General features: G+C 41.7%; 1 protein-coding gene across 1 annotated transcript in view; it reads right to left on the bottom strand.

The window, feature by feature from the left end:
- SPOCK2 (SPARC (osteonectin), cwcv and kazal like domains proteoglycan 2) overlaps nucleotides 1-16035 on the bottom strand; it is a 123050-nt gene that overhangs the window by 10262 nt on the left and 96753 nt on the right. The window contains exons 6-8 of the mRNA XM_081955843.1: nucleotides 9580-9699; nucleotides 3599-3817; nucleotides 2041-2103 (exon numbers count right to left, since the gene is read on the bottom strand). Of these exons, the coding sequence (XP_081811969.1) occupies nucleotides 2041-2103; nucleotides 3599-3817; nucleotides 9580-9699 (402 nt within the window). The remainder of the gene's footprint in view (nucleotides 1-2040; nucleotides 2104-3598; nucleotides 3818-9579; nucleotides 9700-16035) is intronic.

Below are 16035 nucleotides of genomic sequence, written 5' to 3'. Positions count from 1 at the left end.
CACTTTCAAAACTGAGAGAGTGGGGATGGAAACTCTGGAGGGTGCAAGTCACTTGAGCTATAGCAACAATTATATTTATTTTCAGGAAGGAGAACTACACTCTCCCTGGGGATCTAATGTTTCCACACTACCCCTGAACTAAATTCCATCTTTTTTTTCTCCCTCTCTGGAAATGTAAAGAAATACTTTCACAAGAAAAAGAGCTCAACCATCAAGGCTAAATTTGCCATGATTACATCTCTGTGTTTTTTGTTTTTTTTTAAATTGACTATATTCAGCAAGGTCTTGTTTTTGAAAAGATGCACCGCTTCAATGCATAATTATGTGATTTAGGTTCTAATTGTCAACAAGCAAATGAGGCATTACATTAGCAGGAGTAAAGCCATTCTAAATTACTAAATCTTTTCCCTCACTCCGATGGCTTATTATATGGAGTTCCTCCATCAGTCATACACCCACACAATGGATCAGGCCTGGGGGATCCATTACATCTGCCAGGCTCTTCTGATGAATGTGAGAGAGCTGGATGTTTCAGCACTGGAGCGTTCTCTCGTCCCAGAAAATATGGATCCATGTAGCTCTTCAACATCTTTAAAATTCCAGGAACTCCATGTTGTACTTCCATAATGGTTCTCAAACCATTAGGGAATATGGAGGGGTAACAATACAGTAAATAAATTAAGTGCCGGTCATCCCTTCACAAAAAACGATGAGTTTATGGGCAAGGGGTAAGATATATGTTTTACTTAGTAGGATGTAACAATCACAACTTCGATTGCCAGAGGTTTTTTTTACCGGTATAACTGCAGCTCTAAAATTTGCAAACGTTAAAAGAAAACAGGAGCAGTGATCATTTTAGGTGAAGTACACACATTACAGGAAATAGGTCTTTGTCAAAGTACTTTCTGTCCTCTTGAAATCAAGCACATGTAGGTACTGTATTTTTCAGAATATATATGCACCTTCCCCCCCCCCCAAAAAGAGGGTAAAAATCTGGGTGTGTCTTATATGCTGAATACAGCATTTTTGGCTTCCCGAAACCCCGCCCCTTCACAAAAATGGACATGCATAGGCTTTAGGAGGCTTGTAGAGTGCTCTTGGAGACTGGGGAGGGCAAGAATGAGTGAAAAATGGGCTGTTTTTTGCTCGTTTTTGTTCCCCCAGCCCCCAAGAGCACTCTACAAGCCTCCTAAAGCCTATGCATGACCTGTTTTTTTGCAAAAAAATGTGCTCATTTTTTGCTCATTTTTGATTGCCCCCCCCCCGCCCCAAGGAGCACTTCACAGGTCTCTCAAACTCTCTGCATGCCCCATTTTTCACAAAAAAATGAGGCGTGTAGAAGGTTTGGGAGGCCTGCAGAATGCAAAACCTTTTTTTAATTTACCTCTTCAAAATACAATACAATAGTAGAGTTGGAAGGGACCTTGGAGGTCTTCTAGTCCAACCCCCTGCCTAGGCAGGAAACCCTATACCGTTTCAGACAAATGGCTATCCAACATCTTCTTAAAGACTTCCGGTGCGTCTTATACTCCAGTGCGTCTTATACTCCAGTGCATCTTATACTCCGGTGCGTCTTATACTCCAAAAATTATGGTATGTTTGCCTCTGTCTAATGCCTGAATTCACATAGACTGGAGACAGACAATACACCGAAGGCAGTTTGAATTCATGAACTGCTATAGATGGATGCCCCCAGCTTATTTTTCTTTGCCTCTGATAAATGGCTTTGATAGGTTTGGCTCTTATTTCATAAGAGTTACCCAAACAGAATTGACAGGGACATACAGCTGGGTCTATAAGCTCAAGAACAAAGCCTTTCCCAAACCATTTCGAGCTGTCTTAAAACCAGCTTCTCCATTCCTTTGCCTCTCTAGGCGAGTTTATTTAAAACTTGCACAATAGATGGTCGAGATGAGCTTTTTTGTGAAACGATGTGGGGAAGTGGGGTATCTCTCAGCAGGAGAAGCAAGATCTTTCCCCCCTGCTCTTCTACAAGTGCCCAAAATGATTTTCTTTGCTGCTTTTATCTCAGTGACTCACCAGGTTTCTTTTTGGAAGCTTCCTGGATTTGAATCCTCTCCAGCTCCGTCAGACATGGAGGCTCTGTAAGAGTCAAAGCAGAATTCATCAGTGCCAAATCAACCCAACGTGATCTCCTGGGCATATAAAGGAAGCAAATTCTTTTCCTGCAACTCTTCCCCAATCTGGAGTAGAGGGACAAGAGCATTCACCTGTTCTACAAGCTGGTTGGAAAACATGACTGTAATAATATGTGCAACTAGATCTATGACTTGAAGAAATGCACTATGTACATTTTAGGCATTTTATTGCTTTGTTTGGAACGGAGCCCAAGCTGTAATATACACCCCTGTAATATACACCTCAGTCCACAAGGCCTTTGCTTTGATCTCTGAAATCTGGTAGCGACGGTAGCGCCATCTATGTACACCTTGAGATATAAATGTCTATGGAGGTTCTCTATCATCCAGGTCACGCATGTCCAAAAGGTGCTTTTGTCCCACTTCAGAGCTGAAGAAGCTTCTTGGATGAGAAGCGAAACGTCTTCAAAGAACAACCAAAAAGTCTGGTTGCCTCTTGAAAAAAGCACCTCTGGGACCTAGATATATAGAACATAGGACATGGGACCTCAGAGGTCTTCTAGTCCAACCCCCACTCAAGGCAGGAGACCTTATACTATCCCAGTCAAATGGCTATCCAGTCTATTTTATGAAAATCCCTAGTGCTAAAGCATCCACAACTCCAGAAGGCAAGTTACTCCATTGATTAATTGTTCTCACTGTCAGAAAACTTCTCCTTATTTCTATGATGGGCCTCTTTTTAACAAGCAATCTAGGACATCAAAACACATCTTTATTATGAGAGTATCTATGTTTGTCTAAGCTGCAGTTGTGGCCTGCCAGGGGCCAGTGGAGCTGGTGGCAGACTCAGACAGTGAGGAGGTTAGGGAGGAACATAGATTCTGGGGAAGGCTCTGACGAGTGCTCTGCGTCAGAGGCAGAGAGGGGGCCAGTGCCATCTGACAGGTATCAGCTGCCTTCAGAGTTGGACATCCGTGGGGCAGAAGAACAGCTGGAGCCTGTTCCCAGTGTGTGCATGTGCAGAGTTGCCAGACGAAGGGAACAGCTAAGGATCAAGGATCGACTTGGGAGTAAGGCCATAGGTGGATGGTGAACGGCCCCTCCCATACGGAATAAAGAGGAGCGAAAGGGGAGTGGAGTTTGCAGGAGACATTAGTTCAATTCATTAGGGTGAAGATCTGTTCCTGACTTCTTGCCAAGTGTTGTCTGCTACAGAGTGGCATTTGGAAGATATCGGCCTGGCAGCTCTCCAAGCCTGACATCCAAGCCTGATAAGGTCTGTAGTTGTGAAATCTCTTGAAAGACTGTTGGGCGGGACTTTGCTGGAGAGGAATTCACTTTAAACTAAATAAGAGGGGTTTTATCGGGACGAGGAGTCGGCTTCGTGCTTTTGGGAAGCCTCAGTCAGAACAGCAGCTATTCTAATCTTTAGCCTTCCACCTGTAATAACAAAGACTTAAAGGTCATAGCAGGAAAAATAAATGAATCTTGTGACGCACTCTCTCTCCAGAAGCAGAAACACCACTCTGCAGTGGAGACACGACCATCCTTGTAGGTGTCACAGGAATTGAAGAAAGGCCTGATGCAGATCTCATACTTGTCCAGGTTTATGGCTGCCAATTCTGCCTGGTCCAGGAAAAGATCGCTGTTGGTGTCCAACTTGGAAAACATCCAGCCAATGGAGTCTTTGCAACTGGCCACCAGGTTCTTGTCCAGGGCTGCAATAAATGAAAACTCAAATAAGGCAGAGAGAACAGGGAATGTGTTTGCCCTTCTGCAGTTCATAGAATTTGGAAGTCTGTATTCTGCAATCGTGGGGTTGCAGAAATGGGAGTGCAGATTTTCACATCCGGAAAATCCTAACTTTCATTACTCCTTCTAAGAATTAACACAAGTGATTGATAGTTACAGACTATAGAATAACAGATTTGGAGGGGACATTGGAGGTATTCCAGTCCAATCCCCTGCTCAGGGGGAGACAGACAGACAGACAGACAAAAAGACAGAGGGGGAGAGAGAGAGAGAGAGAGAGAGAGAGAGAGAGACAGAGGAAGAGAGAGAGAGAGAGAGAGAGAGAGAGAGAGAGAGAGAGAGAGAAGCAGAGAGAGTTATCAGTTCATAACAGGATCACGAGAGAAATCAGCATGTATGAGTCACTCAACCTTCACAGGAGTTTCAAATGTCCTTTAAAAAGGAGGCATTTTTTCTCTGCAAGGACTTGTCTAGGCAGCTGCTAGGACCCAACACTTGACTTAAAGGCACAACGCACAAACAAACACTCCTAAATGAAGAATGAGCATGACCAGTAGTCATAGAATGTAAGGAGCAAATCGGAAAGCAGGCAATACATTGGGATGTGCATGTATGTCAATGTGCCTGTGCAAGTGGAGAACACTGAGAAAGGGGATCTCTGGTAGGACACCGAAGGGACCATTTTGTTAGAAAGAGAAAATACAGTGTGGTATTTGCAGGTGCTGCTGCTATTTGTAAGGAGTGTGTTATTTCTTTACAAAGGGATGGAGAAACTGAGGCCCTCCAAGTATTGCTGAACTTCAACTTCCAACTTTCTGGTGATGAAGAGAGAATTGAATAGTCAACCCTTGATGTACTTTCCAAAGCCACCTCTCTAAAGCCAAGTTTTAAAAAAAACAATCTAAGTAAAGTATCCTTTACTTGGAAAGCAGAATTCCTGAACAACTGTGTGCAGGAACTATTCTATTATCCAAACCACCCGAAGAGACTAACATATATATTCCACTAACACAGTCCTTTGCATCAGTTACACAGGTCATAGGATTCAGCTTTTCTGAGTGCACGGTGTTAATTGATATAAAGGTTATACGGAGTATACATAACGAAAAGTATTATCCCCAGGAAAGATTGACAGATGCCGCTAATGAGTGGCAAGGTTCAAACTTGAGGCTTTAAAGGGAATTTTATGCAGTGTGAAGTTCTGCACTGGAGATCGAAAGCACTCCAAAGAGAATATATTAATTAAGTATGCATACTTAAGCATGAGAGACCCACAACTGTGAGCCCGGAAGCCAGATTGACAATGGCCTGTCTGTCTCTCAAGATGGAAGCGAACGAAATACAATTTTGGGTAGCAGAAGAGCCATAGGGTCGCTTAAAAAGATTGAGATGTAATGCTGGCCTCCTACCACCATAACCATCACGCTTCTGTCTCTGTTCTAAATATGACTCTCCAGGAGAACAAGCTGCAGATGTGACAGATCAAGGAGCATTGAAATTGTTCAACCATGCCTGCTCCTCCTCCTCATTTCACCATATGGATCAGTTTGCTCTCCATTAAGGTGACCAACCGTCCTCCTTTAGGGAGGACAGTCCTTCTTTTGTAAGTTCTGTCCTCCCTCGAAAAGTGTCCTCCTACATGTCCTCCTTTTCGATATTTGAAGACTAATCTGTTGCGCGTTATGTGACGTATTTGTATTTGACATGACAATTCGTCAAAACTCGGTATAGTGCGGTATAAGACGTGATTATGAGACGCATGCGCTCCGCACGGGAGACCTTGAGAGAGAGCGCCACGTGCAAGTGGCTTTGTTTACTTCTTACCGAAACACAACACGGCACATACGCACGCAGTAGACTCACGGCACGTCGGCAATTGAATGACTCACGGTAATTATTTCTTTCTCAGTGAATATTCAATTATACAGAGGTAAGTACAATTCACGTTTTATTAAACAGTTTTTAATGGTTTTTTTTTTTACTTCATTGCAAGTATATTGAACAGATATTAAATCGTGTGTTGAATTTTTATCTAAAGAAATGCTAGACATTAAAATAGACAACAATTGTCTCTTTGAAGAAATTATAAGACTGAATGTATGTTTAAATTCTGAAAAATTAATACAATCAACATGTTGAAATTGATAAATTTCAGCCATTTCAAAAATGAACATATTCCATGTGAACATTTATTTATACTTGTTCAATTTACGTTGTGCTGCCCTGGAACTAATGCAGCAGTTGAAAGAGTTTTTTTCAATTGCCAATGATTTTTCGACAAGTGAGAAATCGAGATTGAATGTTGATACTCTAGCTGCAGCACTTGCCGTAAAATTCAATATGAAGGATATTTCTTGTTCAGATATTTCCAATATATTGTTAGAAGATGATACATTGACAAAAAATATTAATTCAATGGAAAAGTACTCATTTAAATAATAATTAACAGGCATGTAAGCCTAATTACAATATAAAATGTTGCAAATGTTTTTATTATGCATATATCATATTTTAGTCTATTATTGTTGCAATGAATTAAAATTTTCTTTTATTTGCGATATATTTTTTCCAATTTATTTGTCCTCCTTTTCATTGTAAAAAAGTTGGTCACCTTAGCATTTTGGACAATAGAACGTGTTTTGTCCTCCTTTTCATTGTAAAAAAGTTGGTCACCTTATCTCCATGAACTTCCCAGCAATTGGAGGCAAGTCATTAGAGCGAACGCCCTTATCTGCAAAAGCTCGCAGAAAACAAAACCCGCTTACCAAGGCTGCAGGGGCCTCCATTAAAAAAGGGGGTAGGACCAGTGGGGAAATTCAATTTTTTTACTACCGGTTCTGTGGGCATGGCTTGGTAGGCGTGGTGTGGCTTGGGGTGGCGTTGCAGGGGAAGGATACTGCAAAATCTCTGTTCCCACCCCACTCCAGGGAAAGGATACTGTAAAACCTCATTCCCACCGCACCTCAGTGGAAGGATACGGTAAATCCCCATTCCCTCCCCACTGCAGGGGAAGGATACTGCAAAATCTCCATTCCCACCACATACTGGGGCCAGTCAGAGGTTGCATTTGCTGGTTCTCCGAACTACTCAAAATGTACGCTACCGGTTCTCCAGAACCTGTCAGAACCTGCTGGATTTCACCCCTGGGAGGGACTCCAATCACACCATCACAATGATCATCATGATATTTTTTTCTTCCCCCACCCCCACCCCTTTTGGCTGCATTGGTAAGGATGGCAGAAGAGCATCTGCATGAAACCCAACAAGCAGACTTGATTTCATTCACCTCCCTCCCCAGGGAGGCCGTTTCTATTCAGTGACATTTGGGCTAATGATCTTCTTCCTGAATTATGGCACTTTGAAGTCTGCAAGTGCTTTGGGATCAATCTGCCAATTCTGCTCAGGGACCGGAGATTTATTTATGTGTGTAACAAGTACACAAAATGTTTGCTGTCTGGTGCTCCCCTAGCAACTGGGCAGAATCGATAGTCCCCACATTTCGCCAAACTGGGTAACAAAGTAGCTTGTTCTTTCAGTCCTTTTGGGCATGACTCATAATCACAATAATTCCCCAAGAACAAGTCACAGTTTCCCTTCTTCTGCAGGGCCTGGCTCAAATGTCAGGATTTTTCAGCTATCCAAAATAAGACATTCAGGGTGTGCAACTGATTCCAATGGATCCTAAGAACCCGGTGTTAAAATATTCATGACTGGGAGAGACATGGGAATAAAGACAGCCAATGAATAAGCATAGCAACTAAGTCAGCCAATAGCAGCTTAAACAGATCCGAGTCTGTGCAGAGAATTGAAACAGAAACTTAAGCAGTCTGCTGCTCTGAGAAGTGAACTAGCAGTCTGTCTGGGCTTGTCTCCTGATATGAAACTAACTGCTTGTGTTTGCCTGTAACTCTCCTGCCTTGTGTTTACTTGGAAGAACCACCTGTTGGTATTGTACATTTATTCATTTATTGTATATAAATAAGTTGATGAATCCAGCTGAATCAATTATCTGTGTGTGCTTTCTGGATTTGAATTTATGCAACAAACTCTGGCACCCGGTCACAAAAATGGCAGATCCATCAGCCCTGTCACCTCTCTTACCCCACCTATCTCACAGGACTGTGGATGAATATAATGAATGGAGATCCACCTTGAACCTTTGGAGAAAAGGTGGTGATTGTAACAAGTAATATAAGAATAGATAAAATGTACTCCTAGAAGTGGAGCCATGCAAGGGACATTAAAAACCCCCACAAATGAAACTTTGTGTGGTTTCTCCCCCCCCCCCATACCTTGTGGAAGAAAACAATGCCAAATCACTGCAATTTAGCTGATAGTAAAAGAAGGATATCTCCTCTGACAAGAATCCAGCTTAAGACAGACTTAACTTTCTGAACTGACAGCAAAGTTAATCAGTTTGCCCGGATGAGGAAGGCCATTTCCACAGGATTAGGAGATAAGGGCACGGATGAGTCTCCCAACATTTGAATAACAGAGCTGGAAGGGACCTTGGAGGTCTTCTAGTCCACCCCCCTACTCAAGCAGGAGACCCTATACCATTCCAGACAAGTGACTGTCCAGTCTCTTCTTAAAAGCTTCCAGTGATGTAGCACCCACAATTTCTAAAGCCAAGCCATTCCACATTAGGAAATTTCTTCTTACTTCTAAGTCGCTTCTCTCCTTGATTAGTTTCCATCTATTGTTTTTTTGTCTTACCTTCTGGTGCTTTGGAAAATAGGCTGACCTACTCATTTTTTGGTAGTAGCTCCTTAAATATTGGAACACTGCTATCACGTCAGCCCTAGTCCTTCTTTTCACTAGACATAATCAATTACTGCAACAGTTCTTTGTATGTTTTGTCCTCTAGCCCCCTAATCATCTTTGTTGCTCTTCTCTGCGCTCAATACATTTCAATCCGTCTCAATACCTTTTTTATAATATGGTGAGCAAAACTGGATGCAGTATTTTTCCTCCTTCCCTTTTTTAAATGTCTTTCTCCTTGAGGAAAAAACCCTTTAATTTTACATGTATATCAGTCACACACTGTACATACTTAAAGGATTATTGTATATAATCACAGGTAAGCTGAATTCTATTTTGGGGTATATTTTGGCCTCTAATATTCTTAGCTTGCCTACAAATACCGATGGTAGGTTATGAGGATTTTGTGAGTTACCACCAACAAATTTTACTGTATGTAGCTGAGTGGATCTCTTGATGGTCACTTGTTTATCTTTTGTTGCTTGAATTAGAATTGAACTCCAGATGCTATGAAACCTAAACTGAAAACTGAACTCCAGATTTAGTGGTTTGAATCTCTATCGTGACCATCAAATAATGTTGAACTTATCCATACCAGTCTCAATACCCTTTTTATAATATGGTGACCAAAACTAGATGCAGTATTCCAAGTGTGAATTTGAAACAAGTATAGGAGAACATCTGATATTGGTGGCCTTTTTCAGCCTGTTCTGGATCAGGTTTCTGGTGGGAAGGTATGGATGGGATTGGAAGGGGAAGGAGTATCCATCAGAAGATATTCTGCTCTCGTTCTTAAGGCTGACCAAAAATCCAGAATCAGGAACCATGTTGCACCACACACACCTTTGGCCACTGGCTGTCAAATTCTGGCAGCAATCTAGGGACCCTGGGAAAAACACAAATGGCCCGAGGGTTTCCCACTTCTTCTGTCCATGCACCCAAAGGGGAAAAGTAAAACTCCGCCTACCATTCACAGGATTGGGGCCAACACTTCCAGAGCTGTTCTGCTTGGTGTTCTCGTGCAGCAGTTGGAACCAGTCCCGCAGTCGATCGCCCAGATCTGCCAAGTCTTGCCCAGTGCAGGTTTCTGCAAATCAGTTGGTAAGCATCTCAGGTGAGCATCCCAGATGGCAAGACAGTAAGTAAGCAGGATGGTCTGCAACTCCTTCTTAAGGTTTTCGCACACAATTATTCAAAGGATACCAAAACTCTGTTTTATCCATGGCGATAGTAAAAGCATGATACAGTATTTCTCCCCACTCCCATTTTTTTTTATTCTCTTACATACCATTGAAGGTATGCATTCACATAATTGTTATTCTTCTTTACATTTGTCATTCTTATACATTTGTTATTCCATTTAATAGGTTATAATATACAATTTAGGTTGCTTTATTTACCATCCCTTCTGCTTGTTTTAACACCACCTCATTTTCCCTTTCTTTTCTCCCTCCCTCCTCTACTTCCTTCCTCCTCTCCTTCCCCTTCCTTCTTCCCTTACCTCTCCCCTACTCCTACTCTTCCTCTTCTCCTTCCTACCCTCTCTCCTTCTATTTCTCTCCCTTCCACCCTCCTCTACTTACCTCTTTCTTCCTTCCCTCCTCTTCCTCTCATTCTCTCCTCCTCTCTCCCTTTCTTTTTCTGTTATTCTACGTGTCTCTTTCAAATCTCAGTTTATGTTTTCTTGGGATGGTATTTCCGCAAACCCAAATATAATTTAGTATCATTTCTTATTCCCTTACCTTCACTAGTCTATCCTAACTATGTTTTTTCCCCCTTTATATCTAGCTCTTGAATATATACTTGTATATTTAGTATTTTCTTTTCTGTTTCCCCCCTCTTCCCCCTTTCTCATTTAATAGTGCATCATCTGTATGATACAGTATTTCTTGTCTATACAATAAATTCTCAGTGTTAGGGTAGGAGGACAAGAATACAGAGGAATAATTCTCTAGGGCTCCAATGAAATTGATCTAAGAGTCACAAGAAGTGACTCACCTTCTTTAATCTGGTGACAGTAAATTGCAATAAAATGTCAACTTTTCAGATCTCCTGAGGAGAAGGGGAAGGGGTGTCTATGAAAGCTGAATGTCTCTTAAATCTTAATCTACACAATTTTGTGTCATCTGTGTCATTTGCTAATGATGCAAATTGATGCAAAAGAGGTAAATTACATCAGTGCTCTGGACTGTTCCAAAAACACTGCACCATGATCACTATTGGATAGTACTGTGAATCCAAAGCTAACATTATGTCTGTTGTATCTGAAGTCTGCCAGGAAAAGATTTTTAAATCAAGATTTTATTATTACACTAAGCACTCACTTTTTATCTCATATGTGCCGTATAGATTTGTGTATAAGCCCATCTGCAGGTAAGATGATCCTTGACAATTTAACCCAAATCTCATGAGAAATGCACTACCCATCAATGACATTTTTCATTGCATTTTGGTTAAAAATGTCAGGGTTTGCTTATTTGAAAATGGACATATGCACGTATATATGGGATATACAGGTAATTTTAAAAACAGCGAGGAACCCACCATCCAGTCAGAGCCGAAGAAGCTTCTTGAATGAGAAGCAAAACATCTTCAAAGAAAAAACAAGAAAGTCCAGTTGCCTCTTGAAAAAAGCACCTTTGGGACAACCCATGACCTGGATGCCTGAGAATCTCCATAGATATTTTAGAAAGTATTACTATTTGTGTTCAGTTGCAGGAATTTTTTTTACGCCTAGAAATGGAAAGAAGTATTAATCCCCACCACAGATGAATGGTTTCAAAAGATAACGGAAGTGGTAGAGATGGCAAAGCTGACTGCATTAATTAGGGACAGAAAAGAAAATAATTTTGAGGGTATTTGGAATTCGCTTGTGGACTTTCTGTGTGAAATAGAAGAAAAATGAAAAATTGACTTTGGATTTTGATAATTAAGTGGATTATTGTTAATAGAATGGCTAGTCGTTGTTATTTGGCATAACCAAAAATACTATTACTTTATTATATAGCCTACTGAAAAAAGATGGAAATCACTGCTTTTTGTTTCCTTTTTAAATGTATTTTTCCTCCTTCCTTCCTTCCCTCACTTTATGTCCTCTATTTCCTTTCCTTTCCTGTTTTGCCATTGTCTTTATTTCTATTTGTATTTTATATTGAGGGGAAAAAACCTTTAATTTTACATGTATGTCAGATGCATACTATATTGTCACGATGTTAAAAAGTTTGCTAGGCCTGAACTGACATTCAAGAGTTAAACTAAGAAAGCTTTATTGCACAGGTCATAAAACAAAATGTTATCTGAAAGTGATTTATTGCGCATGCGTTTACACATTCCAAAATTCCTTTCTTCTTTGTTCGGCTGCCAACTTGGCAACCGGAGCTTTCATTATCAAAATGTAACAATTTAGTTAACTTTTCTGTTTTATCTACTTTTATTATTTTATTATTAAAGTTTGTTTATTAATTAGAATACTTCTTAAAGACTTATTTCTTTTCTTAATATCTCAAAAGATATGCGGAAGGGAATCAGCCTCGGTCCATAGACCTCATTTTCTACAGGGCGTTTTTTTCCCCCTGACAACTTGGTAGCAGAGGATGGTTGACAACTTACCAGCTGAGATGGCTACAATTTATGGCTGTATTTTCCCTTCATGCTATCTAAAGATAACTGACTAAGCCTAATTAGCAATGTCGGAGAAAAAGAAAAAAAAGAAAAAGAAAGATGGGGCAAGCACAGACGGATCAGCTTCTTCTGACAAAGAATCCATTCCCTCAGACACAGAGGAACAACAAATTCCTTCAGGTGCCGAGCCAGATGTGGGGGAAGGAGCTACAGGACGCGACATCCACGAAACGAGGTCAGTGGTTCCTCCTTCTAAAATATCTCCAGGAGATTATGAATTTTTGGGGGCCAAGCCAAAAACTTCCCACTCTGCCAGAGCCACTCCATTCCCAGACCCTCGCAGATTATCAAGATACAATTAATGAACGGCAAAAGTCTAAACGGCAACTGCCGGCAGAGAAAAAATCCTCCCACGCAGAAAGCAAAGTTTATGAAATCTTCCCAGATGATGAGGAAGAAATGCAAAGCTATCTATATCGATTAAAGCTTTTTGAAAAATATACTAGGGAGGCGAGAGAATGCTTTAACGAAATGAAGAGAAGTAGGAGGAGCTCCCCCACTCCCAAAATGTCTGAGGACGCCATCTTTTCTTCAAAACAACAGCCTAAGACACACCCCACAGAGAAGTTCTTAGGTCAATCAGAACAAAGAGATATGTACACGTCACCGAGGTCACGTGATCCATTTGAGCCCATTGAACTTCCGGCCATGTATAGAGGGCTGCAGCCAAGAAGTGAAGCTGCACTGCCATCTGCTGGCGGAGAAAAATTATTAGAGCAAAAGATGATTCAGTTTCATCAAAGCTCTAGAGATTTACCTATGAGTCCTTTAGAAGCCAAAACTTTGCCTCCAAAGGTTAAGTCTTCAACACCTGGTGGTGCCGAATCCTCCCTAGATGGAAAAAGGCAAAGTCAAAGGCGAATTCGAGGAAGCCAATTTGATGTTGCCACGCAAAGGCCAATGATGCAACCCCAGCATCCCCTGGTTCAACAACCAGCTTTGCAACCAGATCAACAAATTGTTCCGATGCACATTCCTCAGCAGGTATTCAGTCACCCCCTTGACTGGTGAGTCCAAATTAAAGGAGTCAGGAGAGAATTATAAAGCCTGGGTCAGTAAAATTGCGCTCTTGCTTCGAAGAGAAGGCACACATTCCATGATTTTTAATCCTCCTCCTCAGCCCTGGACACCTGCAATGAGAGACCTCGAAAATAGAGCTATCATGACTTTACTCATGTCAATGGAAATTGAGATCCAGGGTATCTTTCCACCTGATGCAACTGCCCAAGAAATTTGGGCTATTTTGGAAGATTGCTACAGGCCCGTTTCAATTGAATCTTCATGTTTGCTCATGTCTGAGTTCCATGGTTCGAAGTTGAAACCTGGTGAACGAATTGGTGGACATTTGACCAAACTGAAAAGAATGAGAAGTGAATTGAGACAAAATGGCCATGTAATCGATGATATCCAAATGATTAGCATCATCATTAACTCATTGAATTATGAATGGAAAGATGCTGTTGCAAAGATTAACTACGTGCCTATTGCTCAACGCACAGTTAACCACGTTTGCAGACTTTTAGTGGAAGACGAAGCTATCAGGTTAGCTACACCACATCTGCAACGACCTCCAGCATCAAAGGCTCCAGCCAGACGTCCCTTCCGAGGAAGAGGCTACGCTCCAAGGATGCCAAAATGCTACACCTGCAACCGTGTGGGACATGACACCCGGGATTGTCCCCAACGAGTTCCAGCTCCCGCCACGTACCAGCCCAGAGGAACAGATTCCAGAGGCAGAGGTAGAGGCAGAAGACAAGGCCGTCGTGGTCCAAGGCGTGATTCACAAGCTCCACTTGTGACACTGGCCATAACCAACGTTCCACAACCTGATCCAAAGTTCGACAGACGTCTTTTGTGGACTTTAGATAGTGGAGCAGCTGTGCACGTTACCCACAGAAGGGAACTTTTCACAGAGATGGGTGAACCAGAGCCCGAGTATCGAGAACTGTATTCCTTCACCAACCACACTTGCAAGGTTATGGGAAAAGGAACTGTTTACATTGAAGAACTCGATACACACATCCCTGGTGTTTATTACATACCTTCAGCAACCAGTAATTTGCTTAGTCAAAGTCACTTGTCTAGAGAGTTAAAGTTCCAGGTTCACCACCTCGAAAAAGCAAGTTACTTAGTTAAAGATGGAGATATTGTTGCTGAAACCATGCTGATTGGTGGTGTTTATTACTTAAAGCCAAAGCCTAAAGGGCAAGCACAGGCAAGTATGCAAACTCCAAAAAGGCACAACGTAGACCCAGAGAGAGTTGTCCCAGAGAGAGAAAGCGTTACTGTGCCAAAGGCTCCTAAAGCCAACAAACAAAGAAAACAGAAACAGGTTGCTCAAAGCAAGCCTGAGGGTCCTCATGAAACTGTTAATGTTGAGAATTCACTAACTGGTAAACCTTTGCATTCCAGGTGTATTCACAAGTGGCACAGAAGATTGGGACATGCCAGTTTCTGTGTTCTTAGAAAGATGCCGGAGTTCGCAAAAGGTTTGGATCTAAAGGGGTGTAAGGTGTTTTTGGATTGTGCGGTTTGCAAAAAGGCTAAATCCAAGGCGGCTGCAATTCCCAAACACGCTACACGCCTGTCAACACGCATTTTTGATTTGGTACACACTGACATAGTGGGTCCTTTCCCACCAACACTTGGTGGCAGAAAGTATTTTTTAACAATTGTAGATAATCATTCTAGATATGGATTTGTATATCCTATGAGAGAGAAATCTGAGACCTTTCAGATCTTTAAAGACTTTGCAGCGTTTGTTTCTACACAATACCAAGTTCGCATCGCCAGAATCCAGAGTGACCGTGGTGCAGAATTCATGTCTCAGCGTTTCCAGGACTGGATGCGTAAGAATGGAATTCTTCATCAGACATCTGCTCCATATACACCGGCTCATAACGGAGTCGTAGAAAGAAGACAAGGGGTTCTACAAACCATGATGCGTTGTCTTCAGTGATGCCAATCTCAGTAACGCATACTGGGGTGAAGCAATCAAATATGCAAATTACATTGTCAACCGTACTTGGAGCAGTGTAATCAATCAAACTCCTTTCTACATGCTGTATGGCTACAAGCCTGATCTCAAGAACCTCCACATTTTTGGTTCATATGCTATGGTGAACACTCCCTTAAGTCAAAGAAGAAAGGGAGGTACGGTAGCAAAGAGACTGAGATTTATGGGTATTGATGATAATTCAAAATGGCTCAAATTCATCGATACTAAACATGTGATTGTCATTTCACAATCTGCTAATTTTGAGGAAGATATTGACTGGTCCAGGATTCATTCCAATGATCCTGAAGTTTATTTTCCTAGAGATGGTGTTCCAGATGCCACGCAGCCTGATGGCAATTCGCAGGCAGATATTCCTTCTACCAGTTCTTCACAAATTGATGTTCCGTCTTCGCAAGCCGCGGATGCTGATGCTAGCGACGAACGTGAGGACGAGGATGATGATGATGAAGAAGAAGAAGAAGACTGGACTGATGTTCCTAGACGCTCCAAGAGGGCCACAAAAGGAATCCCTCCACAACGTTATTCATGGCAACTGACAAAGTCACCATTACCTTTGATTTGCAACGTTACTCTTCCTCCTGAGACATTCACACAAATCAAACAGCTCCCTGATTCAGAGCAAGACAAATGGTATGATGCAATGCAGGATGAAATGAACAGTTTAAAGAAACTTAATGTATTCACACCTACAAAACCTCCAGCAAACAAGAAAGTCATTGGCAC

This window comes from Natrix helvetica (genome assembly GCF_964273705.1).
Source record: "Natrix helvetica genome assembly, chromosome: 5".
In the NCBI taxonomy this organism is placed as follows: Eukaryota; Metazoa; Chordata; class Lepidosauria; order Squamata; family Natricidae; genus Natrix; species Natrix helvetica.
Note: the sequence above shows the minus strand (reverse complement) of the source record. Positions and strands in the feature narration are given on the sequence as shown.